Source organism: Scyliorhinus torazame, chromosome 1 (genome assembly GCF_047496885.1).
Source record: "Scyliorhinus torazame isolate Kashiwa2021f chromosome 1, sScyTor2.1, whole genome shotgun sequence".
NCBI lineage: Eukaryota > Metazoa > Chordata > Chondrichthyes > Carcharhiniformes > Scyliorhinidae > Scyliorhinus > Scyliorhinus torazame.
In genome coordinates, this window is record NC_092707.1 from 88,278,064 (window position 1) to 88,305,447 (window position 27,384).

A 27,384-nucleotide genomic window follows, 5' to 3' on the forward strand; every position below is an offset into this window, starting at 1 on the left:
GTCAAAGTGCGTGTGCAATCTCCGTCTTTCCCTGTATAGCCCTTCATCTGGAGCCTCCGCATATTGCCTATCCACCCTCAAAATCTCCCTCAACAATCTCTCCCTTTCTTGACCCTCTTGTTTCCCTTTATGGGCCCTTATGGAGATCAGCTCCCCTCTAACCACCGCCTTCAGCGCCTCCCAGACCACTCCCACCTGGACCTCGCAATCATCATTAATCTCTAGGTACCTTTCAATACAGCCCCTCACCCTTACTCATACCCCCTCGTCCGCCAACAGTCCCTTATCTAATCTCCAGAGTGGGCGCCGTTCCTTTTCCTCTCCTACTTCCAGATCTACCCAATGTGGGGCATGATCTGAAATGGCTATAGCCGAATACTCCGTTCCTGCCACCTTCGGGATCAGCGCTTCCCAGGACAAAGAAGTCTATCCGGGAGTACACTTTGTGGAAATGGGAGAAGAAGGAAAACTCTTTACTCCTTGGCCTAGTAAATCTCCAGGGATCCACTCCTCCCATCTGCTCCATAAAGCCCTTAAGCACCTTGGCCGCTGCCGGCCTCCTCCCGGTCCTAGATCTGGACCGGTCCAGCCCTGGGTCCAGCACCGTGTTCAGCACCGTGTTGAAGTCCCCCCCCATTACCAACTTTCCCATCTCCAGGTCCGGGATGCGCCCCAACATACGCTTCATAGACTTCCGGGTGCGGCGATGACCAGCTGAGTCGCACGTTTCGGCAGCTCCCTGTGAAACGGACTTTTGGGCTCTTGATAGGAGCCCCAACGGCAATTTTAACGGCTGAAAACACCGTGCGGTAAACCAGAAGGGTGTTCCCCCCTGGACACGGATGGAAAAAGGAGAGGAAAGTGGCCGGATTGCAGCGGATCCTTTGGAACAACGGCAAGGAAGGCAAGCAGAAACCAAGATGGCGTCGGAAGGTGGCAGTTTCATATGGGGCCCTGAACAACAAGAGTTTTTGAAACGCTGCGTGGAGGAGATAAAAAAGGAAATGAAGAAAGAGTTGTTGGCCCCGATACTACAGGCGATTGAAGGGCTGAAAGAGGAACAAAAGACCCAGGAGCAGGAGCTTCGGGTCGTGAAGGCGAAAGCAGCAGAGAATGAAAACGACATACAGGGCCTGGTGGTGAAGTCGGAGATACAGGAGGCACACCAGAAACGATCTGTGGAGAGGTTGGAGGCACTGGAAAATAACGCAAGGAGGAACAACTTGAGGATTCTTGGCCTTCCTGAAGGTGTGGAGGGGGCGGACGTCGGGGCATATGTGAGCACGATGCTGCACTCGTTAATGGGAGTGGAGGCCCCGACGGGTCCGTTGGAGGTGGAGGGAGCATACCGAGTTATGGTGCGAGGACCGAGAGCAGGAGAAGCTCCCAGAGCCATAGTGGTGAGATTTCTCCGTTTTAAGGATAGAGAAATGGTCCTTAGATGGGCGAAGAAAACTCGGTGTAGTAAATGGGAGAACGCGGTGATCCGCGTCTATCAAGATTGGAGTGCGGAGGTGGCGAGAAGGAGGGCGAGCTTTAATCGGGCCAAAGCGGTACTTCACAAAAAAAAGATAAAGTTTGGAATGCTGCAACCGGCAAGACTGTGGGTCACATATCAAGGGAGGCACCACTACTTTGAGACGGCGGATGAAGCGTGGACTTTTATTGTAGAAGAAAAATTGGAATGATTGGACTACGAAAATGAACGTTTGGACAAAGTGGTGGGACGAGTGGGGGGGGGGGGGGGGCGAAGAGGGATTGTATGATTAATCCTGCGGTATGGTAACTTTTCTTTCTCCCACAGGTGGTGATGGGGGGAGGTGGGGAGGGAGAGGAGATGGGGCGTTGGCCATGGGAGGCGGGGCCGAGGGAGAGGCGCGGGCTTGGTTCCCGCGCTATGATAATTATGGCGGGAATAGAGAAGCAGGAAGGAGGGGGCGCCGCACGGGGCGAGCCGTGATCACGGGGGGAAGCCGAGGTCAGCCAGAGTTTGCTGACCTCTGGGAGCAACATGGGGGGAGTAATTACGCTAGCGGGGGGTCTAGCGGGGGGGGGGGGGGGGGGGGGGGGGGGGGGGGGGGGAGGGGGGAATTACTGGGTTGCTGCTGCTGGGGAAAGGGGGGAGTGGGTGCGGGAAAGGATGGGCGGGGGGGCACCGTCTGGGAGAAATACAGCCGCGTGGGAACTGGGCGAGAAGCTGGAAAAAGATGATGGCTAACCGGCAAGGGGGGGGGGGTGGGAAGCCCCCCAACTCGGCTGATCACGTGGAACGTGAGGGGGCTTAACGGGCCGATAAAGAGGGCACGAGTACTCGCACACCTTAAGAAACTTAAAGCAGATGTGGTCATGTTACAGGAAACGCACCTGAAACTGATAGATCAGGTTAGGTTGCGCAAAGGATGGGTAGGGCAGGTGTTCCATTCGGGGCTGGATGCGAAAAACAGGGGGGTGGCTATATTAGTGGGGAAGCGGGTAATGTTCGAGGCAAAGACTATAGTGGCGGATAACGGGGGCAGATACGTGATGGTGAGTGGCAAATTACAGGGAGAGATGGTGGTGTTGGTAAACGTGTATGCCCCGAATTGGGACGATGCCAATTTTATGAGGCGAATGCTAGGACGCATCCCAGACCTAGAGACCGGAAAGCTGATAATGGGGGGAGACTTTAACACGGTGTTGGAACCAAGGCTGGATAGGTCGAAGTCCAGGACTGGTAGGAGGCCGGCAGCAGCCAAGGTGCTTAAGGATTTTATGGAGCAGATGGGAGGGGTGGACCCGTGGAGATTCAGTAGACCTAGGAGTAAGGAGTTCTCGTTTTTCTCCTATGTCCATAAAGTCTATTCACGCATAGACTTTTTTGTGTTGGGTAGGGCATTGATCCCGAGGGTGAGGGGAACGGAATATACGGCTATAGCCATTTCGGATCATGCCCCACACTGGGTAGACTTGGAGATAGGGGAGGAAACAAGAGGGCGTCCACCCTGGAGAATGGATATGGGACTAATGGCGGATGAGGGGGTGTGCTTAAGGGTGAGGGGATGCATTGAAAAGTACTTGGAACTCAATGACAATGGGGAGGTTCAGGTGGGAGTGGTCTGGGAGGCGTTGAAGGCGGTGGTTAGGGGGGAGCTGATATCAATAAGGACACATAAAGGGAAGCAGGAGAGTAAGGAACGGGAGCGGTTGTTGCAAGAACTTTTGAGGGTGGACAGACAGTATGCGGAAGCACCGGAGGAGGGACTGTATAGGGAAAGGCAAAGGCTGCATGTGGAATTTGACTTGCTGACCACAGGCACTGCAGAGGCACAATGGAGGAAGGCGCAGGGTGTACAGTATGAATATGGAGAGAAGGCGAGCAGATTGCTGGCACATCAATTGAGGAAAAGGGGAGCAGCGAGGGAAATAGGGGGGGTGAGAGACGAAGATGGAGAGACGGAGCGGGGAGCGGAGAGAGTGAATGAAGTGTTTAAGACATTTTATAAAAAATTGTATGAAGCTCAACCCCCGGATGGGAGGGAGAGAATGATGGAGTTTTTGGATCGGCTGGAAATTCCCAAGGTGGAAGAGCAGGAAAGGATGGGATTGGGAGCACAGATCACGGTAGAAGAAGTGGTGAAAGGAATTAGGAACATGCAGACGGGAAAGGCCCCGGGACCGGACGGATTCCCAGTTGAATTTTACAGAAAATATTTGGACTTGCTCGCCCCGCTACTGACGAGGACCTTCAACGAGGCAAAGGAAAGGGGACAACTGCCCCCGACTATGTCAGAAGCAACGATATCGCTTCTTTTAAAGAAGGAAAAGGATCCGCTACAATGCGGGTCCTACAGACCAATCTCCCTCCTCAATGTAGATGCCAAGGTCTTGGCCAAGGTAATGGCAATGAGAATAGAGGAATGTGTCCCGGGGGGTGGTTCATGAGGACCAAACTGGGTTTGTGAAGGGGAGACAGCTGAACACGAACATACGGAGGTTGTTAGGGGTAATGATGATGGCCCCACCAGAGGGTGAAACGGAGATAGTAGTGGCGATGGATGCCGAGAAAGCATTTGATAGAGTGGAGTGGGATTATCTGTGGGAGGTGTTGAGGAGATTTGGGTTCGGAGAGGGGTATGTTAGATGGGTGCAGCTGTTGTATAGGGCCCCAGTGGCGAGTGTGGTCACGAATGGACGGGGATCGGCATATTTTCGGCTCCATAGAGGGACAAGGCAGGGATGTCCTCTGTCCCCATTACTGTTTGCACTGGCGATTGAGCCCCTGGCGATAGCGCTGAGAGGTTCCAAGGGATGGAGGGGAATACTTAGGGGAGGAGAAGAACACCAGGTATCTTTATATGCGGATGATCTGCTACTATATGTGGCGGATCCAGCGGAGGGGATGCCAGAAATAATGCGGATACTTGGGGAGTTTGGGGATTTTTCAGGGTATAAATTGAACATGGGAAAGAGTGAGCTGTTTGTGGTGCATCCAGGGGAGCAGAGTAGAGAAATAGAAGACCTACCGTTGAGGAAGGTAACAAGAGACTTTCGTTACCTGGGGATCCAGATAGCTAAGAATTGGGGCACATTGCACAGGCTAAATTTGACGCGGTTGGTGGAACAGATGGAGGAAGATTTCAAGAGATGGGACATGGTAGCATTGTCAATGGCAGGGAGGGTGCAGGCAGTTAAGATGGTGGTCCTCCCGAGATTCCTTTTTGTGTTTCAGTGTCTCCCGGTGGTGATCACGAAGGCTTTTTTCAAAATGATAGAAAAGAGTATTATGGGTTTTGTTTGGGCCGGGAAGACTCCGAGAGTGAGGAAGGGATTCTTACAGCGTAGTAGGGATAGGGGGGGGCTGGCACTACCGAGCCTAAGTGAGTATTATTGGGCCGCTAATATTTCAATGGTGAGTAAGTGGATGGGAGAGGAGGAAGGAGCGGCGTGGAAGAGATTAGAGAGGGCGTCCTGTAGGGGGACCAGCCTGCAGGCTATGGTGACAGCCCCATTGCCGTTCTCACCAAGGAACTATACCACGAGTCCGGTGGTGGTAGCTACACTGAAGATTTGGGGACAGTGGAGACGACATAGGGGAAAGACCGGAGCACTGGGGGGGTCCCAGATAAGAAACAACCATAGGTTTGCCCCGGGGGGAATGGATGGGGGATATGGAATGTGGCAAAGAGCAGGTATAACGCAATTGAAAGATCTATTTGTGGATGGGAAGTTTGCGAGTCTGGGAGCGCTGACCGAGAAATATGGGTTGCCCCAAGGGAATGCATTCAGGTACATGCAATTGAGGGCTTTTGCGAGGCAGCAGGTGAGGGAATTCCCGCAGCTCCCGACACAAGAGGTGCAGGACAGAGTCATCTCAAAGAAATGGGTGGGGGACGGTAAGGTGTCGGATATATATAGGGAAATGAGAGACGAAGGGGAGACTATGATGGACGAACTAAAAGGGAAATGGGAAGAAGAGCTAGGGGAGGAGATTGAGGAGGGGATGTGGGCAGATGCCCTAAACAGGGTAAACTCGTCGTCCTCGTGCGCCAGGCTAAGCCTGATTCAGTTTAAGGTATTACACAGGGCACATATGACTGGAACACGGCTCAGTAAATTTTTTGGGGTGGAGGATAGGTGTGCGAGGTGCTCGAGAAGCCCAGCGAATCATACCCATATGTTTTGGTCATGCCCGGCACTACAGGGGTTTTGGATGGGGGTGACAAAGGTGCTTTCAAAAGTAGTAGGAGTCCGGGTCGAACCAAGCTGGGGGTTGGCTATATTTGGGGTTGCACAAGAGCCGGGAGTGCAGGAGGCGAAAGAGGCCGATGTTTTGGCCTTTGCGTCCCTAGTAGCCCGGCGCAGAATATTGCTAATGTGGAAAGAAGCCAAGCCCCCGGGGGTGGAGACCTGGATAAATGATATGGCGGGGTTCATAAAGTTAGAGCGGATTAAGTTTGTCCTAAGGGGGTCGGCTCAAGGGTTTACTAGGCGGTGGTAACCGTTCGTCGAATATCTTGCGGAAAGATAGATAGGGGAGAACAAAGAAGGCAGCAGCAGCGGCCCAGGACTTTGGGGGGGGGGTGGCGGGGGGGGGGGGGGGGGGGGGGGGGGGTGGCCTGAGACAAGGCAGTTGCCAATTAGGGCTAGTTTTTTTTTTGTTATTTAATATTTATTTATTTGTTGTTGTTTTTGTTTAAATTTAAAAAAGGTCATTATTATCTGTATTGTTACAATGTTGTGTAAAGGATGCACAATGTACTGTGTTGGTTGACCAAAAATTTTCAATAAAATATTATTTTAAAAAAAAACATACGCTTCATAAAGTTCACGTCATCCCAGGTCGGGGCATATACATTCACCAGCACCACCGCCTCACCTTGCAATCTGCCACTCACCATCACGTATCTACCCCCACTGTCCGCCACCATGGTCTTCGCCTCAAACAATACCCGTTTCCCCACCAGTATTGCCACCCCTCTATTTTTCGCATCCAAGCCCGAGTGGAATACCTGTCCCACCCATCCTTTTCTTAATCTGACCTGATCCACCAGTTTCAGGTGCGTCTCCTGAAGCATGACCACGTCTGCCTTTAGCTTCCGTAGGTGCGCAAGTACCCTTGCCCTCTTAATCGGCCCATTCAACCCTCTCACGTTCCACGTGATCAACCGGGTTGGGGGGCTGTTTACCCCCGCCCCCTCGTCGACTAACCATCCCCTTTTTTAGACCAGCTCTTCAACCGGTTCCCACGCACCCGCTTATCCCCCCGACGGCACCCTCCCATCCCATCCCGTAACAGCTCCCCCTTCCCCTTAGCAGCAGCAACTCAGTTAACCCCCCCCCGCTAGATCCCTCTCTAGCTTAGTTGCTCCCCCCATATTGCTTCCGGAAGTCAGCAAACTCTGGCTGACCTCGGCTTCCCCAGTTTATCCTTAGCCTCCCCTTATGTGAGGCCCCCTCCTTCCTGCCCCCCCTTTTCCCGCCACAATTTCCATAGCGCGGGAACAAAGCCCGCGTTTCCCTCTCGGCCCCGCCCCTGATGGCGCAGCTCCCTCTCTCCTTCCCCCTCCCCTGCCCCACCGGTGCACACATTTCTTCGTGTGTGTCCCCTTCGAGGAGAAAGAAAATTTTCCCCCATCTGATTCACAGTCCCTTACCACCACCTCACTACTTCATTTCAAACAGTCTTTCTCCAATCTAGTCCAACTTCTCCTCTTCAATAAATGTCCACGCCTCTTCTGCCGTCTCAAAGTAGTGGTGTTTACCCTGGTATGTAACCCACAGTCTTGCCGGCTGCAACATTCCGAACTTCACTTTCCTCTTGTGGAGCACCGCCTTGGCCCGATTGAAACTCACCCTCCTTCTCGCCACCTCCGCACTCCAATCCTGATACACGCGGATCACCGCGTTCTCCCACCTGCTGCTCCGTGTCTTTTTCGCCCATCTCAGGACCATCTCCCTGTCCTTGTAGCGGTGGAACTTCACCACTATTGCTCGAGGTATTTCTCCTGCCTTTGGTCTTCTCACGAGGACTCGATACGCTCCCTCCACTTCCAGGGGGCCCGTCGGGGCCTCAGCTCCCATTAAGGTATGAAGCATCGTGCTCACATACGCCCCAACGTCGGCTCCCTCTGCCCCTTCGGGAAGACCCAAGATTCTTAAGTTCTTCCTCCTCGAGCTATTTTCCAGGGCTTCCAGTCTCTCCATACACCTCTTATGTAGTGCCTCGTGCGTCTCCGTCTTCACCACCAAGCCCTGTATCTCGTCCTCATTCTCGGCAGCTTTTGCCTTCACTCCACGGAGCTCCATCTCTTGGGTCTTCTGCGCCTCCTTTAACCCCTCAATCACCTGCAGCATCGGCGCCAGCACCTCCTTCTTGAGCTCCTCCACACATCGCCGGAGGAACTCCTGCTGTTCCAGGCCCCATACCAACTGACCTCCCTCCACCGCCATCTTGCTTCTCACTTCCCTTCTTTGCCGCTGCTCCAGAGGATCCACCGTAATCTGGCCACTATTATCTCTTCTATCCATTCACATCCGGGGGGACTCCCTTCTATGTCGCCTCACAGTGGGTTTAGCCTTCGAAAATTGCCGTTGGGGCTCCCAATAAGAGCCCAAAAGTCCGTTAAAACGGGAGGTGCCGAAACGTGCGACTTAGCTGGTCATCGCCGCACCCGGAAGTCGTACTTTTTTTTTATTAAAACAAGGATGCGAGACAACCCACCACTACCACCCACCCAGGCAGTGCATTCCAGGCTGTTACCACCCTCTGGGTAAAAAAGCTTTTCCTCAAACCTCCACTAAACCTTCTGCCCCTCACCTTGAACTTGTGTCCCCTCATAACTGGCCCTTCAACTAAGGGGAACAGATGTTCCCTATCCACCCTCTCCGTGTCCCTCAGTCTTGCACACCTCAATCAGGTCACCCCCTCAGTCTTCTCTGCTCCAGCGAAAAAAAAGCCGATCCAACCTCTTTTTTTTTATTATTAATTAACAGGATGTGGGCGTCGCTGGCTAGGTCAGCATTTATTGCCCATCCCTAGTTACTCTTCAGAAGGTGGTGGTGCGTTGCCTTCTTGAACTGCTGCAGTCCATGTGGTGTAGGTACAGCCACTGTGCTGTTAGGGATGGAGTTCCAGGATGTTATCCCAGCGACAAGAAGGAACTGTGATATATTTCCATGTCAAGTTGGTGAGTGATTTGGAGAGGAACCTCCAGGTGGTGGGGTTCCCAGGTATCTGCTGCTCTTGTCCTTCTGGATGGTAGTGGTCGTAGCTTTGGAAGGTGCTGCCCAAGGAACCTTGATGAGTTACTGCAGTGCATCTTGTAGATGGTACACTTGGCTGCCACTGTTCAGCAATGGTGGAGGGTTTGAATGTTTGTGGAAAGTGGAGAAATCAAGCTGGATATCCTGGTTGGTGTTGATCTGCACTCATCCAGGCTAGCAGACAGTATTCCATTACACTGCTGACTTGCGCCTTGTAGATGGTGGACAGGAGGTGAGTTACTCGCCGTAGGATTCCTTGCCTTTGACCTGCCCTGGTAGCCACAGTATTAATATGTCCAGTTCAGCTTCTGATCAATGGTAACCCCCAGGATATTGATTGTGGGGGATTCAGCGGTGGTAATGCCATTGAATGTCATGGAGAGGTGGTTAGATCCACTCTTGTAGGAGATGGCCATTGCATGGCACTGGTGTGGCACGAATGTAACTTGCCACTTTCAGGCCAAGCTTGGATATTGCCCAGGTCTTGCTGGATTTGAACATAGACTGCTTCATTAACTGAGGAGACGCCAATGGTGCTGAACATTGTGCAGTCATTGTGACCGACCAGCTCGGTCTGTGGCGGTACTACTGAGCCACTCTTGGTGATGGATATTGAAGTCCCCTACCCAGAGCATATTCTGTGACCTTGCCACCCTCAGTGCTTCCTCCAAGTGGTGTTCAACATGAAGGAGCACTGATTCATCAGCTGATGGTGACTGGTGCGTGGTAATCAAAGAAGAACAATACAGCACATGAACAGGTCTTTCGGCCCTCCAAGCCGAGACCGGTCACACCACCCTTGGCCAAAACCATCAGCACTTCCTAGTGCCGCATCCTATCCATGTATTAGTCAAGATGCCTTTTGAACGCCATTAATGTATCTGCTTCCACAATCTCCCCAGGCAATGCGTTCCAGGCACTCACCATCCTCCGTTTAAAAAAAAAAACTGCCTCACACATTTTCTCTAAACTTTGCCCCACAGGCCTTAAACCTATGCCCCCTGGCGACTGCCCGCTCCACCCTGGGAAAGTGCACCTGCCTATCCACTCAAAAATGGCCCTCATAATCTTGTAGGCCTCTATCAAGTCACCCCTCAATGTTCATCGTTGTAATGAAAATAGTCAGAGTCTATTCAGCCTCTCCGCATAGCTAGCACCCTCCAGACCAGGCAACATCCTGGTAAACTTCCTCTGTAAAGCCTCCACATCCGCCTGGTAGTGTGACAACCAGAATTGTGCGCAATATTCCAAATGCGGCCTTACCAGGGTTCTATGCAACTGTAGCATGACTTGCCAGTTTTTATACTCGATGCCCCGTCCAATGAAGGCAAGCATTCCGTATGCTTTACTGACTAACTTGTCCACTTGTGTTGCCACTTTCAAAGATCTGTGGACCTGCACGCCCAGATCTCTCTGGCTTTCTATATTTCTAAGAGTTTTGCCATTTACAGTATATTTCTCCTCGTTGTTAGACCTACCAAAATGCATTATCTTAAATTTGTCTGGGTTAAACTCCATTTGCTATTTCTCTGCCCAAGTCTCCAAACTATCTAAACCCTGCTGTGTCCTCTGACAATCCTCAACACTATCTACCAGTCCACCAACCTTGGTGTCATCCACAAACTTACTAATCAGACTAGCTACATTTTCCTCCAAACCATTTATGTATACTACAAACAGGGGCCCCAGCACTGATCCTAGTCACAACCTTACATTCAAAAAAACACATGTCTACTGCTACCCTTTGCCTGTGACCAAGCCAGTTCTCTATCCATCTTGCCACCTCGCCTCTGATCCTGTGACTTCACCTTTTGTACCAGCCTGCCATGAGGCACCTAGTCAAAGGCTTTACTGAAGTCCATGTAAACAACATCCACCTCCCTCCCCTCATCAATCATCTTTGCCACCTCCTCAAAAAACACAACCTCTTCTTCGCAAAATCATGCTGTCTATCTCTCATGAGTCCATTTGTTGTCAAATGGGTATAAATTCTGTTCCTGAAAATTCTCTCCAATAATTTACCTACTACCAACGTGATGCTCACCGGCCTATAGTTTCCTGGATTATCCCTGCTACCTTTCTTAAGTGGTACCACATTAGCAATTCTCCAGTCCTCTGGGATCTCACCTGCAGCCACGAGGATACAAAGATGTCAGTCAAGGCCCCAACAATTTCCTCCCTTGCTTCCCTCAGTATTCTGGGGTAAATCCCATCCGGCCCAGGAGACTCATCTACCTTAATGTCTTTTAAAAGACCCTATACCTCCTCCTTTTCGATGTCAAGACCCAGATTGTCCACACATTCTACCTAAGAATCATCTTCCACAAAGTCCTTTTCTTTGGTGAACACGGATACAAAGGACTCATTTAGTACCTCGCCCATTTCCTCTGGCTCAACACATAGATTTCCCCCACTGTCCTTAAGTGGTCCAATCCTTTCTTTGGCCACTCTCTTGCTTTTTACATGTGAATATAAAGCTTTGGGATTCACCTTAATCCTACTTGCCAAGGACTTTTCATAACCCATCTAGCCCTCCTAATTTCCCGTTTTAGCATCTTATTTCCCACTGGAGTACCTTCAGCAGATTTCCTTGCCCATGTTTAACCTGAAGCGATGAGACTTCACGAGTCCAGAGTCGATGTTGAGGACTTCTAGGGCAACTCCCTTCCGACTGTATACCACTGTGCCACCACCTCTGCTGGGTCTATCCTGCCGGTGAGACAGGACATACCCAGGAATGGTGATAGTGCTGTCTGGGACTTTGTCTATAAGGTATGATTCTGTGAGTATGACGATGTTAGGCTGTTGCTTAACTAATCTGTGAGACAGCTCTCCCACCTTTGGCACAAGCCCCCAGATGTTAGTAAGGATGACTATCAAAGCTCCAAAACCTAGGACTTGGCTCCCCACCCTGCAACTGGATCCTCGATTTTCTGACCAACAGACCACAATCAGTAAGAATGAACAACAGCACCTCCTCCACAATAGTCCTCAACACCGGCGCCCCACAAGGCTGCGTTCTTAGCCCCGTACTCTACTCCCTGTACACACACGACTGCGTGGCAAAACTTGGTCCCAACTCCATCTACACGTTTGCTGACGAGATGACCATAGTGGGCCGGATCTCGAATAACGGCGAGTCAGAATACAGACGGGAGATAGAGAACCTAGTGGCGTGGTGTAGCGACAACAATCTCTCCCTCAATGCCAGCAAAACTAAAGAGCTGGTCACTGACTTCAGGAAGCAAAGTACTGTACACACCCCTGTCAGCATCAACGGGACCGAGGTGGAGATGGTTAGCAGTTTCAAATTCCTAGGGGTGCACATCTCCAAAAATCTGTCCTGGTCCACCCACGTCGACGCTACCACCAAGAAAGCACAACAGCGCCTATACTTCCTCAGGAAACTAAGGAAATTTGGCATGTCCACATTAACCCTTACCAACTTTTACAGATGCACCATAGAAAGCATCCTAACGGGCTGCATCACAGTCTGGTATGGCAACTGCTCGGCCCAGGACCGCAAGAAACTTCAGAGAGTCGTGAACACCGCCCAGTCTATCACAGGAACCTGCCTCCCATCCATTGACTCCATCTACACCTCCCGCTGCCTGGGGAAAGCGGGCAGCATAATCAAAGATCCCTCCCACACGGCTTACTCACTCTTCCAACTTCTTCCATCGGGCAGGAGATACAGAAGTCTGAGAACACGCACGAACAGACTCAAAAACAGTTTCTTCCCCGCTGTTACCAGACTCCTAAATGACCCTCTTATGGACTGACCTCATTAACAGTACACCCTGTATGCTTCATCCGATGCCAGTGCTTTTGTAGTTACATTGTATATGTTGTGTTGCCCTATTATGTATTTTCTTTTATTCCCTTTTCTTCCCATGTATTTAATGATCTGTTGAGCTGCTCGCAGAAAAATACTTTTCATTGTACCTCGGTACACGTGACAATAAACAAATCCAATCCAATCTAATCCTTTGCAGGGTCGACAGGGCTGGATTTGCCATCGTCATTTCCAGTGCCTGGTTTGATGCAGAGTGATCCGTCCGGTTTCATTCCTTTTTTGTGTCTTCGTAGGGCATTTAAGAGTCAACCACATTGCTGTAGATCTGGAGTCACATGTAGGCCAAAAGCATGGGGGCTGGTTTAGCACAGTGGGCTAAACAGCTGACTTGTAAGGCAGAACAAGGCTAGCAGCGCGTGTTCAATTCCCGTACCGGCCTCCCCAAACAGGCGCTGGAATGTGGCGACGGGGGTTTTTCACAGTAACTTCATTGAAGCCTACTTATGACAATAAGCGATTTATCATTATTATTCTAAGGATGGACATTAGCGAACCAGATGGGTTTTCACGAGAATCAACAATGGTTTCAGGGTCATCATTAGACTTTTAATTCCATATATTTTATTGGGTTTAAATTCAATCACCTGTCGTGCTGGGATTCAAACCCGGGTCCCCAGATCATTATTCTGGATTATTAGTCCAGAGACAATACCACTATGCCACCGCCTCCCCTCTTCATAATTTAAATGTTCCATCCCAGGCAGCATCCTGGTGAATCACCTCTGCACCCCCTCCGTGCAATTACATCCTTCCTATAAAGTGGTGACCAGAATTGCACACAGAGCTCTAGCTGTGGCATCACCAAAGTTGATACAATGCCAACATGACCTCCCTGCTTTTGTAATCTATACCTTGATTCATAAAGACAAGTGTCCCATATGCCTTTTTCACCACCCTATTAACCTACCCTTCTGCCTTCAGAGATCTAAGGACAAATACACCAAGGTTCCTTTGTTCCTCAGAACTTCCCAGTGTCAGGCCATTAATTTAATACTTTCTTGTCACATTACTCCTTCCGAAGTGTATCAAATTTTTCAGGGATAAATTCCATCTACCACTTTTCTGCACATTTGACCATCCCATCTATAACTTCCTGTAACCCAAGACACTAAACCTCACTGGTAACCACCCGGCCAATCTTTGTGTCATCCACAAACTTACTCATCCTACCCCCACATAGTCATCTATATCGTTTATATAAATGACAGACAATAGGGGACCCAGCACAGATCCCTGTGGTACGCCACTGGCTTTCAGTCACTAAAGCAGTCATCTGTCATAGAATTTACAGTGCAGAAGGAGGCCATTTGGCCCACTGAGTCTGCACCGGCCCTTGGAAAGTTAATCCCAAGCCTCCACCCCATCCCCGTAACCACACCTAACCTTTTTTGGACACTAAGGGCAATTTAGCACATCCAATCCACCGAACCTGCACATCTTTGGACTGTGGGAGGAAACCAGAACACATGGAGGAAACCCACACAGACACGGGGAGAATGTGCAGACTCTGCACAGACAGTGACATAAGCCGGGAGTCAAATCTGGGACAATGGAGCTGTGAAGCAACTGTGCTAACCACTGTGCTACTGTGCTGCCAGCACCCTGTGTCTCCGACAGTCAAGCCAATTTTGAATCCACCTCATCAAGTTACCCTGTATCCCATGTGCATTTAATTTCTTTATACGCCTCCCATGTGGAACCTTGTCATCGGCTTTGCTGAAATCCATGCAAACTACACACACCTGGTCACGTGCTTAAAAAGTACAATCAAATTTGTTATGCATAACTTCTCTCTGACAAAGGCATGCTGACTATTCCTGATCAAACCTTGCCTCTCCAAATGGAGGTAGATTCTCTCCTTCAGAATTTTCTCCAATAGTTTCCCTACCACTGACGTGAGACTCGCTGGTCTGTAGTTCCCTGGCTTATCTCTACAAACTTTCTTCAATAGTGGAACCACATTAGCTGTTCTCCAGCCCTCTGGCACCTCCCCTGACGCCAGAGAGGAATTAAAAATTCGGGTCAAAGCCCCTGCAATCTTCCCCCTCGCTTCCCACATCATCCTGGGACACAATTCATCGCAACCTGGAGATTTGTCCACTTCTAAGCCTGCCAACACCTCCAATACCTTGTCACTACCCATGACAATTTGCTCAAGAACCTCACAGCCCCTTTCCCCAAGTTCTAGATCTACTTCCTCATTGTCTTGGGTGAAGACAATTGTGATGCATTCGTTCATCATCCTACCAATGTCCTCTGGCTCCACCCACAGATGTTCCCATTGGTCCCGAATAGTAATAGAATATCTTGGGATTTTCCCCACTTTTACCAACCGGAGCTTTCTCATCTGCCCTCTTTGCTCTCCTAATTGCTTTCTTAAACTGCATCCTGCACTTTCCGTACTCCACTAATGCCAACGCTGATTTCATCCCCTTCTACTTGCTAAAAGCCTCTCTTTTCCTTCTCATTGTATCCCAAGTGTCTCTGGTCATCCATGGTTTTCTGGACTGGTTACTCCTTCATATTACCCTAGAGGGATCGTATATGCTCCCCATTTCCTTTTTGAACGCCCCCCCCCCCCACACAGCTCTGCTGGAGATTTCCCCTAACTCTTTCCAGTCTACCGTGGCCAGATCCTGCCTTGTTTTACTAAAATCTTCTCTTCCCCAATCCAAAACCTTTTTTTGAAACTTGTCTATTTCTTTGTCCATAACAAACTTAAGTTGTACCATGAGGTGGTAACTATCACCAAAATGCTCCTCCACAAACACATCAACCACCTGCCCAGCTTCATTCCCCAGAATTAGGTCCAACACTGCACCATCCCTTGTCGGACCCTCTACATATGGAGCTAAAAAATTCTCTTGCATACATTTTAAGACCTCCACTCCATCCAAGCCCTTAACACAGCGACTATCCCAATTAATGTTGGTAAAGTTGAAACCACCCAATACAATTACCCTATTATTATTTTCACACACCTCTGTGAATTGTGCACATATTTGCTCTTCAATTACCCACTTACTATCTGGGATCTATAATAAACACCTAGCAATGTGGCTGTCCTTTTTTTGTTCCTACGCTCTACCCACAAAGCTTAATCTGATGGCCCCTCCAAGATTTCATCTCTCCTTACTGCAGTAACTGACTCCTAATAATGCAATGTCTCCTCCTCTGTCTCGCTGAAGGTTCCATATCCCACGATATTGAGCTGCCAATCCTGCCCCTCCCTCAACCACGTCTCTGTGATGGCTACACCCATCACAATTCCTTCTTTCTTCGACATTTTAGTCTCCCTCAGCGCTTAAGAGATAAATTCCGGTCAGTTGGGATTTTATTTTTGGAAGCCATTTCTGGCTGTCTCTGACTTCCATTTTTTTTTGATCAAGTTAATTAATTTTGCTTTGGTTAAATGTTTAGGAAAGGAACTTTGGTCAAGACTTCCAAGTAAATATTTAGAGGAGCCTGGCCTGCAACCACCATAGAGACAATATGTACATATAATCACCCCAACTGGTACTGGTGTAATTATGAATTTTCGTGGCTGGATCAACACAAACAACTTGCATTTATATAGTGCCTTTCAATTGAATTTTAAACTCAAGGTTTTGTGGACTAGGAGCCCATGTAGCTCAACAAGCACGGGATAACAGGCTTAAGGATGTGATAAGATACCAGCATCAACATTTTGAATGAGTTCAAATTTATAGATGGTAACAGGTGAAAAACTAGCTAGGAAAGCATTGGAATAGCCAAGGGTAGAGGTGACAAAAGTGTGGATATGGATTTCAGCAGATGGGCAGAGGCTGGGGCAGAGGTGTAATATTACAGAGGTGGAAGTAGGCAGTCTTGGTGATAGCAAGGGTGTGAATCTGAAACTGGGACACCAAGATGGCAAAAGCCTGTTCAGCCTCAGAGAGCAGCCAGAAAGGAGATTGGAGCCAGGAGGTTAAGAAATGGAGCTTCTGGCACCAGCTGAAGACAATAGCCTCTATTTTCCAGTATCAATTTGGAAGACATAGCTGTTCCTGCAATAATGGGTGTTGTACAAAGAAATGCAAATCGAAGAATCTGAAAACAACACATTGCTCTGGTGGGTCTGGCGGGATAAAGTTTGATCAATTGTTACAACTCTGGTGAAAGGCGGAACTGGATTATAGTCTTTATACACTTACAGACTTTTACTTATAGAGACACACATTACATATTGTGCCCTTCCAATCCCAAACCAGTATCAAGCTGTTCATTTATACCTGTATCAGCACAGGTGAATCCCAGTTAAGGCCCACCACCTGAATACAATAAATAATTACAATTAATTATGCAGTTAACATCAATGACCAAGTTACTTCGGCCTGGCAGAACTCAACCCCACCAACTATCCCTTTCTGAACAAAGAACAAAGAAATGTACAGCACAGGAACAGGCCCTTCGGCCCTCCAAGCCCGTGCCGACCATGCTGCCCGACTAAACTACAATCTTCTACACTTCCTGGGTCCGTATCCCTCTATTCCCATCCTATTCATGTATTTGTCAAGATGCCCCTTAAATGTCACGATCGTCCCTGCTTCCACCACCTCCTCCGGTAGCGAGTTCCAGGCACCCACTACCCTCTGTGTAAAAAACTTGCCTCGTACATCTACTCTAAACCTTGCCCCTCTCACCTTAAACCTATGCCCCCTAGTAATTGACCCCTCTACCCTGGGGAAAAGCCTCTGACTATCCACTCTGTCTATGCCCCTCATAATTTTGTATACCTCTATCAGGTCTCCCCTCATCCTCCTTCGTTCCAGTGAGAACAAACCGAGTTTATTCAACCGCTCCTCATAGCTAATGCCCTCCATACCAGGCAACATTCTGGTAAATCTCTTCTGCACCCTCTCTAAAGCCTCCACATCCTTCTGGTAGTGTGGCGACCAGAATTGAACACTATAATCCAAGTGTGGCCTAACTAAGGTTCTATACAGCTGCAACATGACTTGCCAATTCTTATACTAAATGCCCCGGCCAATGAAGGCAAGCATGCCGTATGCCTTCTTGACTACCTTCTCCACCTGTGTTGCCCCTTTCAGTGACCTGTGGACCTGTACTCCTAGATCTCTCTGACTTTCAATACTCTTGAGGGTTCTACCATTCACTGTATATTCCCTATCTGCATTAGACCTTCCCAAATGCATTACCTCACATTTGTCCGGGTTAAACTCCATCTGCCATCTCTCCGCCCAAGTCTCCAAACAATCTAAATCCTGCTGTATCCTCTGACAGTCCTCATCTCTATCCGCAATTCCACCAACCTTTGTGTCGTCTGCAAACTTACTAATCAGACCAGTTACATTTTCCTCCAAATCATTTATATATACTACAAACAGCAAAGGTCCCAGCACTGATCCCTGCGGAACACCACTGGTCACAGCCCTCCAATTAGAAAAGCATCCTTCCATTGCTACTCTCTGCCCTCTATGACCGAGCCAGTTCTGTTTCCACCTTGCCAGCTCACCCCTGATCCCGTGAGACTTCACCTTTTGTACTAGTCTACCATGAGGGACCTTGTCAAAGGCCTTACTGTAGTCCATATAGACAACATCCACTGTCCTACCTGCATCAATCATCTTTGTGACCTCCTCGAAAAAACTCTATCAAGTTAGTGAGACACGACCTCCCCTTCACAAAACCATGCTGCCTCTCACTAATACGTCCATTTGCTTCCAAATGGGAGCAGATCCTGTCTCGAAGAATTCTCTCCAGTAATCTCCCTACCACTGAAGTAAGGCTCACAGGCCTGTAGCTCCCTGGATTATCCTTGCTACCCTTCTTAAACAGAGGAACAACATTGGCTATTCTCCAGTCCTCCGGGACATCACCTGAAGACAGTGAGGATCCAAAGATTTCTGTCAAGGCCTCAGCAATTTCCTCACCAGCCTCCTTCAGTATTCTGGGGTAGATCCCAGCAGGCCCTGGGGACTTATCTACCTTAATATTTTTTAAGACGCCCAATACCTCATCTTTTTGGATCTCAATGTGACCCAGGCTATCTACACACCCTTCTCCAGACACAACATCTACCAATTCCTTCTCTTTGGTGAATACTGATGCAAAGTATTCATTTAGTACCTCGCCCATTTCCTCTGGCTCCTCACATAGATTCCCTTGCCTATCCTTCAGTGGGCCAACCCTTTCCCTGGCTACCCTCTTTCTTTTTATGTACGTGTAAAAAGCCTTGGGATTTTCCTTAACCCTATTTGCCAATGACTTTTCGTGACCCCTTCTAGCCCTCCTGACTCCTTGTTTAACTTCCTTCCTACTTTGCTTATATTCCACACAGGATTTGTCTGTTCCCAGCCTTTTAGCCCTGATAAATGTCTCCTTTTTCTTTTTGACGAGGCCTACAATATCTCTCGTTATCCAAGGTTCCCGAAAATTGCCGTATTTATCCTTCTTCCTCACAGGAACATGCCGGTCCTGAATTCCTTTCAACTGCCACTTGAAAGCCTCCCACATGTCAGATGTTGATTTGCCCTCAAACATCCGCCCCCAATCTAGGTTCTTCAGTTCCCACCTAATATTGTTATAATTAGCCTTCCCCCAATTTAGCACATTCATCCTAGGACCACTCTTATCCTTGTCCACCAGCACTTTAAAACTTACTGAATTGTGGTCACTGTTCCCGAAATGCTCCCCTACTGAAACTTCTACCACCTGGCCGGGCTCATTCCCCAATACCAGGTCCAGTACCGCCCCTTCCCTAGTTGGACTGTCTACATATTGTTTTAAGAAGCCCTCCTGGATGTTCCTTACAAACTCGGCCCCGTTTAAGCCCCTGGCTCTAAGTGAGTCCCAGTCAATATTGGGGAAGTTGAAGTCTCCCATCACCACAACCCTGTTGTTTTTACTCTTTTCCAAAATCTGTCTACCTATCTGCTGGCTGTTGGGAGGCCTGTAGTAAACCCCCAACATTGTGACTGCACCCTTCTTATTCCTGATCTCTACTCATATAGCCTCACTGCCCTCTGAGGTGTCTTCCCGTAGTACAGCTGTGATATCCTCCCTAACCAGTAGCGCAACACCGCCACCCCTTTTACATCCCCCTCTATCCCGCCTGAAACATCTAAATCCTGGAACATTTAGCTGCCAATCCTGCCCTTCCCTCACCCAGGTCTCTGTAATGGCAACAACATCATAGTTCCAAGTACTAATCCAAGCTCTAAGTTCATCTGCCTTACCCGTAATACTTCTTGCATTAAAACATATGCAATTCAGGCCACCAGAGCCTGCTGTGTTCAGCAACTTCTCCCTGTCTGCTCTGCCTCAGAGCCACACTGTCCCTATTCCCTAGTTCTCCCTCAATGTTCTCACCTTCGGACCTATTGCTCCCGTGCCCACCCCCCTGCCATTCTAGTTTAAACCCTCCCGTGTGACACTAGCAAACCTCGCGGCCAGGATATTTATGCCTCTCCAGTTTAGATGCAACCCGTCCTTCTTATATAGGTCACACCTGCCCCGGAAGAGCTCCCAGTGGTCCAGATAACGGAAACTCTCCCTCCTACACCAGCTGTTTAACCACGTGTTTAGCTGCTCTATCTTCCTATTTCTAGCCTCACTGGCACGTGGCACAGGGAGTAATCCCGAGATTACAACCCTAGAGGTCCTGTCTTTTAACTTTCTGCCTAGCTCCCTGAACTCCTGCTGCAGGACCTCATGCCCCTTCCTGCCTATGTTGTTAGTATCAATATGTACAACGACCTCTGCCTGTTTGCCCTCCCCCTTCAGGATGCCCTCTACCCGTTCGGAGACATCCTGGATCCTGGCACCAGGGAGGCAACATACCATCCTGGAGTCTCTTTCACGTCCACTTCCCACTGACAGGTTATTTTGTGTGTACATTCGATGGAAAATTGAGGCTAATGGAGTGGCCTGTCACATTAGGATACACTAGGTAAGCATGGAGGAAGCAAAATGGCTCTCTGCTTTATGGATAGGCTCAAACATTACATAAGAAGACACAGGATTCCTGTAATTTTCCTGCAATTCTGCCCAATGACAAATTAGTCCCATCTGCATCACTACATGAAGGAAACTATGGAGATTAATTGACAAACGTTATTTAAAAGTAATTGTTTCTTTCCCTATTCCCCACCTCCAAAATGCACTTGCCCCACATCATGAATGGACAAGAAACCTAGTCTGAGGATTTTACTCTTGAAACTAAACCCTCGACTGTGTCAAAGTAGTACCCACAGAAACTCTCAACTCCTTTTCCTCACGAGCAGCTATTCAGCAGCTCTCATGTGCCCACAGGCAAGTTCAGGGATTTGTCAGTTTACGAAGTACAGGCGAAGAATCCATCTTCCAGCACTGCACAAAATAAAAATCTATTGTGTTGTCAGGCTTCCAGAAGAGACAATTCAGCAGCACAAAAACAATGCAACCTAGTTAAAAACAAATCCTTTTTAACAATTGGTTTTAATTGTCAATAAGCAAACTATATCTAAAACACCAAATACAGTGCTGAATGGTCCTACACATATACAAACCTGGAAGTTCCTAATGTTGCTGATGGTTTTGGCTGATGTTCCCTCAACAAATGGAGACTTCCCATAAATCATTTCGTAAGCAATCACTCCTAGAGACCACCAGTCACATTCCACACCATATGAAGAACATCCATCCCCATTCATCACAGTTAGTACTTCAGGGGCCATGAAATCTGGTGTACTAACTGGTAACTTTGAGCTAACCTGTTAAGAGAGGCAAAAGAAAAGGCGGGTAAAAATAAATAACCAGAGCTTATAACTTGGTAACTGCATTCTTCTCATTTTTCAATACAGTATAAATTATTAAGTGGTAGATGGTTTAATACTGCAGGTAATTTGCATTTTGTAGCATGTGTAAGATATTCAACCTACATCGCACAACAGTGGCAGAACATTATTATTTTTTTTTTTAAATCATACCGTAAACAAGTTGGAACAGCAAGAATCAGATATTGATAATGGCTTTAATGCACTCTAGTGAAAGGGAAATGCAACTTGAACACTAGATGCAAGTTATTTCATATTTTGGAAACCATATGCCTTGAGAATGAAAATCACTCGCCCATCACTGCATCTTCCAGAGAGAAACACTTCACTATCGCTTCTTTAACGCCAAAAGATTAAAATAGCTACAGTAGAACAGTTGCAGAGCATCCAGCTATTTTAAATAGCCCAGTGCAGAGTAGTTTTGAAAAATCATTTAAAAACTTACACTGTTATTTTAAATCATACCTGAAAACAACTGACATAACACCAGAAAACTTTCCAGAGGAAAGAGCCTGGAAGCTGAAGGGAGAGCTTTTTATTGCAATATAAGACTCCATACAATCTCCAGTTTCAGAACACCCCAGTTCACAGAGCCTGCAAGGGTGAGCTAAATCTTTTAAAGTTCCAGGATGTTGCTCGTCCTGACTCTCCTTTTACTAATCCAGTGTCAGAAGTGACCCTTGAATGAACCGTCTCTAAAATCTGATCCCAGATTTGAAGCCTCAAAACATGGTTCCTGAGCTCGTGAAATAAATAAATAATTGGTTCTTTTGCGACGGTCCAGCATGGAAAACAACAGGCTTACGTTTAAATTTGAACACCTCGCTACTTGAAAAGCAAGCTGTTGAACAACAGAAATCAGCATACAACCAACCCAGTCAACCATTGTTAAAATTTATCCCTCAAGAGGTGCGGCATCACCATTTTGCAAAGCCCATCGAAACAGGCAAACACGGGAAATCCTTTGTATCACAGTGAATGACAGTGCCATCGTGAAAACCTGCAAGCTCTCAAAAAGCGGTACCCACTCTTCGTGGATCATTTCAACAGTTCAAACTCAATTAGAACTAACCCAAAGCCCACACAGTCAGCATGCCATGACTACATGCGCTGCTGGAACCTGAAAGCAGTCTCCCACCATTGACAACAAAAGCAGAGACGAGCATACCACTAAACATTCTGCTCTCCACAGAAATGCACTTCTTCAGTCACAGAGAGGACCAAGATGGTCTACGTGGAGAAAGAGGAGGAGAAAGAAGTGCCAAGGAGACAAATTTAATGTCCGTCACCCCCAAAAAACAATTCACAGTAGGAGCAGCCACTGATCAACATAACCACTGGAAGAAATGATGTGGAGATGCCGGCGTTGGACTGGGGTGAGCACAGTACGAAGTCTTACAACACCAGGTTAAAGTCCAACAGGTTTGTTTCGATGTCACTAGCTTTCGGAGCGCTGCTCCTTCCTCAGGTGAATGAAGAGGTATGTTCCAGAAACATATATATATGTATAGACAGATTCAAAGATGACAGACAATGCTTGGAATGCGAGTCCAATTGGCATTGGACTGGAAGAAAAGCAGACCCAAGTGCAAATCCAACTTCCAAGCCAACAGCAAAAACCAGAACCAATAGAGTCTACCATTGCTCTGACAGAACGGCGATCAATATATGGAAGCGATCAAAGGTCTCCATGCCTCCTGAACCAGTAAATTCAAGAACTTCAAGGAGCAAGATGGGAAACTGACAATATTGTAAATAATGTAGTTATAGCAATAATATGATCACAATACTGTAAATGTATGGAACTGATAACAATGCAAGACGCAAAGTAAACTTCACATACATTGGGTAACAACTGGTGAGTATGTTTAGTATAAGGGAATGGCAAATTACAGGGTTAAAGTGGGGCTGAGTACAGTACCGTGCATATGCCCCAGATCTAGGGTCAGTGTTGTTAGACGTATGTAAAGATGCAGACATGGAAATAGCTTCTTGCCTCTGCACATATGTATATAGTTACAAGTAGTTAATAAAATTCACCTACTGAAGACAATGAAGACTTCTTTAAGATACACTGTTCTATAACCAACGCCCTCCCAACAAACAAAATTGCATTTCATTGTCTTAGGAGTGAGTGAATCATAGAATTCCTGCAGTGCAGGAGGAGGTAATTTGGCCCACCGATTCTGCACCTACCATTCGAAAGACCATCCTACACAGACCGATTTCCCACCCTATCCCTGTAACCCCACTTAACCTTTGGACACTAAGGGGCAATTTAGCATGGCCAATCCACCTAACCTGCACATCTTTGGACTGTAGGAAACCAGAGCACCTGGAGGAAACCCACTTCGGGAAATCGGGAGAATGTGCAAACTTCACACAGTCCCCAAGGTCAGAAACAAACCTGGGTCCCTGACACAGTGAGGCAGCAGTGCTAACCACTGTGCTATCGTGCTGCCCTATCAACGCCAACATGAAAAAATGGTTTTGCTGGAGAGTCCAATTAAAATCAATACTTAAAAGGTTTTAATTTTGTTTCCTAATCATGGGAGCAGACTGATTCCATCCCATAAATTGTGTGATGTTTTGTAGATCCAAAATTCCCTTACCCCTCTCTTTTGATGGAATATCAGGACTACTCAGAGTGAGGGCGTATCCAGATGGTAAGAACGACTTTATATTGAAAGTACAATTCTCAGACATTCAGAAAATATTACAATTTTGGTTTATCAAAAGAAATGGCAGACTCAATCAATGCCATCAAAATTTACATTTTTTCCTTGTAACACGCCAATGGATTCACAACCCTTTAGAGTGAAATCTCCTCATCTCAGTCTAAATTATTCACCCCTTATACTGAAACTGTTCTCCTATGTTTTAGATTCCCCAACCAGTAGAAATAATGCCTGTCAAGCCCCTTCAGAATCTTGTATGTTTCAATGAGATCACCTTTTATTCTTCTCAACTCCAGAGAATAGAAACCCAAATTAGTCAGCCTCTCATCCCAAGGACCAATCCAGTGAACCATTGCCACACCATCTCCTGTATTAACCAAGGACACAAAAAACAGGTATATGGTCTCACCAAAGCTGTTACAGCTGTAGCAAGGCTCCTTTATTCTTGTACCCCAATCCCTGGCAATAAAGGCCAACATACTGTTTGCCTTCCTAATTGCTTAACACCTGCATGCTAAATGTGTGTTCCTTGTTCAATCAAACACAAGTATCTCTGAACATAAACATTTACAAGTTCCACATCTTTTTAAAAATATTCTGCTTTTCCATCCTTATAACCAACGTGAATAACAGTGATGTAATGCTGTTATCATTGGACTAGTAATCCAGAGGTCCCAGCTAGCTCTGGGGACAGGGGTTCAAACCCCACCACGGCAACTGGTGGAATTTAAATTCAACTCATAAACCTGAAATACACTTTTACGCAGAGGGTGGCAAGTGCCTGGAACACGTTGCCAGGGGAGGTTGTGGAAGCAGATACATTAACGGCGTTCAAAAGGCATCTTGACAAACACATGGATAGGATGGGTATACGGCACAAGGAAGTGCTGAGGGTTTTGGAAAAGGTTGGTATCATGACCGGTACAGGCTTGGAGGACTGATGGGCCTGTTCCTGTGCTGCATTGTTCTTTGAAATGAAATGAAATGAAAATCGCTCATCACAAGTAGGCTTCAAATGAAGTTACTGTGAAAAGCCCCTAGTTGCCACATTCCGGCGCCAGTTCGGGGAGGCTGGTACGGGAATTGAACTGTGCTGCTGGCCTGCCTTGGTCTGCTTTCAAAGCCAGTGATTTAGCCCTGTGCTAAACTCTTAAACAGCACACACAACTGGCTACTCAAAAAAAAAGCAGACTTCATGTGCTCTGGCAATAGAATCAAAGAGCCCATCAATCTCTAGGACCTCAGCTCCCAATGATCACTCGTTACTACAATAGCCTCATTTGTGGTGATTTTACAATTGTAACTTCTACGTGAAGTCAATAGGATCCAGTGTATCGATAAAATAATTTCCTTCAACTTCAGCCATAAGGAGCTAGACTCCAGGGCACGTAATTTGGATCCGCAGAGTCCAACGAGCCCAAGCACCCAGAGTGCTATGTTCCTCCCAATAGTCCAGAATTCAATTGTTTTTTAGCTAGATTGTAATTTCCCAGATTTTGTAAGGATCCGTGTGAGAACTCTTCAGAAATCATTCCCCCACCAAAGGAAATGAGTTGATTTGCTGAGTGTTTGATACAGAAGGTTAGATGAGACAATTTAAGTAAGCATATAAATTTATTATGGAAAATCATGCAATTTGATTGTTATACAAAGAGTATAAATTGCAACACTTACATAATATCCCAAAAAGATAACTATTTTTTTATTTCTGTGAGAGGCTCCCAAACATAAACTTTTACTTAATACAAATACTAGACTTTAAAAGAGAACTTGCATATCCATCAAACGTCAAGTAACATATTATCAAGTAACATATTCCCGTACCAGCCTCCCCGAACAGGCGCCGGAATGTGGCGACTAGGGGCTTTTCACAGTAACTTCATTGAAGCCTACTCGTGACAATAAGCAATTTTCATTTTCATTTTCTTTTCATTTCATTTCATCTTGATCCCCTGAGAAAGTGAGACGTATTAGGTTCAGGATGGATGTTATGTGGAGATGATCGCTACCATATTCTCCCTTAATGAAGTCCGATCATTCAAATTACAAGATTTTTTTTTAATTCAAGATTTTTTTTACACATATACACAAAATATCAGAAGAGCAGCAAGTCAACCTAAACAAACAGCCACAAATCTCCAACCTCCCCCGATACCAACATTTCACCACATCCCACCTTCCTAATTTTTGAGCCCCTATTCCCCCCCCCCTTTGAAGAAATTAATAAACAGTTTCCACCTCCGGGTGAACCCCTATACTGACCCCTGCAAAGCGAACTTGACTTTCTCCAACCTCAGGAATTCTGCCAGGTCGCTCACCCACACCTCTGCATTCAGCGGCTCCGAGTCCCGCCAACACAACAGAATCCATCTCCGGGCTTTCAGGGAAGCAAAAGGCAATACATTGGCCTCTCTCTCGCCCCTGGACCCCCAGATCTTCCAGCACCCCAAATATTGCCACCCCTGGACCCGTGGCCACCCGCACACCCAGATCCTCGGAGATAACATCAAAGACTCCTTACCAGAACGCCCTCAATCTTGGACATGCCCAGAACATGTGGATGTTCACGGGTCCCCACACACCGCCCATATCCATCTTCCACATCCATCTTCGACTCCTGCAAAATACCTGCTCATCCTCGCCACTATCATGTGGGTCGGGTCCTATGCACCACTTTAAACTGGACAAGACTTAACCTCGTATACAATGAGCATATGTTCACCCTCCACGAGGCCTCCGCCCACATCCCGGCTCACACCGCCTCTCCCAGCTCCTCCTCCCAATTTGCACTTAATCTCCTCCAACAGAGCGACTTCGCTCTCCATCCATTCTTTGTATATATCCAACACCCTTCCCTATGTTGTCCTGCAACACCAGAGGCAGCAGACCCAGGAAGGACAGCCTCACAAAATCTCTCACCTGCAGGTACCAAAAGCCATTCCCCTTGGGCAACTCATATAATTCTTCCAACTCCTCCAGCCCCGCGAATTTGCCCGCCTATAAACAAGTCTTTAAATACTCGATCCCAATCAGCTGCTATCCCCAGAACCTTGCATCCAGCCCCACTTGGCACCGCAACAACATGCCATCCAGCCCAAAATGTTGCCTGCACAGGCTCCACAACCATAACACCAACACCACCACCACCACTGGGCTCACGGAGACCTGCCCGGCGAGAACCTAAGAGGTGCGAACAACAGCTCTCCAATTCATTCCCCTACATGCCGCCGCCTCCATCTGCCCCAAGCCGTCCTTTCGTGCACAGCCAAACCCCCTCCCCCCCCCCCACCACGCAAAAATACAGATCCCA

At 47.6% G+C, this 27,384-nt stretch overlaps 1 protein-coding gene across 4 annotated transcripts in view; it reads right to left on the reverse strand.

Moving 5' to 3' along the window:
* LOC140409371 (citron Rho-interacting kinase-like) overlaps nt 1-27,384 on the reverse strand; it is a 334,921-nt gene that overhangs the window by 236,861 nt on the left and 70,676 nt on the right. For all 4 annotated transcript variants that reach the window (XM_072497833.1, XM_072497819.1, XM_072497829.1 and 1 more), the window contains exon 9: nt 21,130-21,333. In XM_072497833.1, the coding sequence (XP_072353934.1) occupies nt 21,130-21,333 (204 nt within the window). The remainder of the gene's footprint in view (nt 1-21,129; nt 21,334-27,384) is intronic.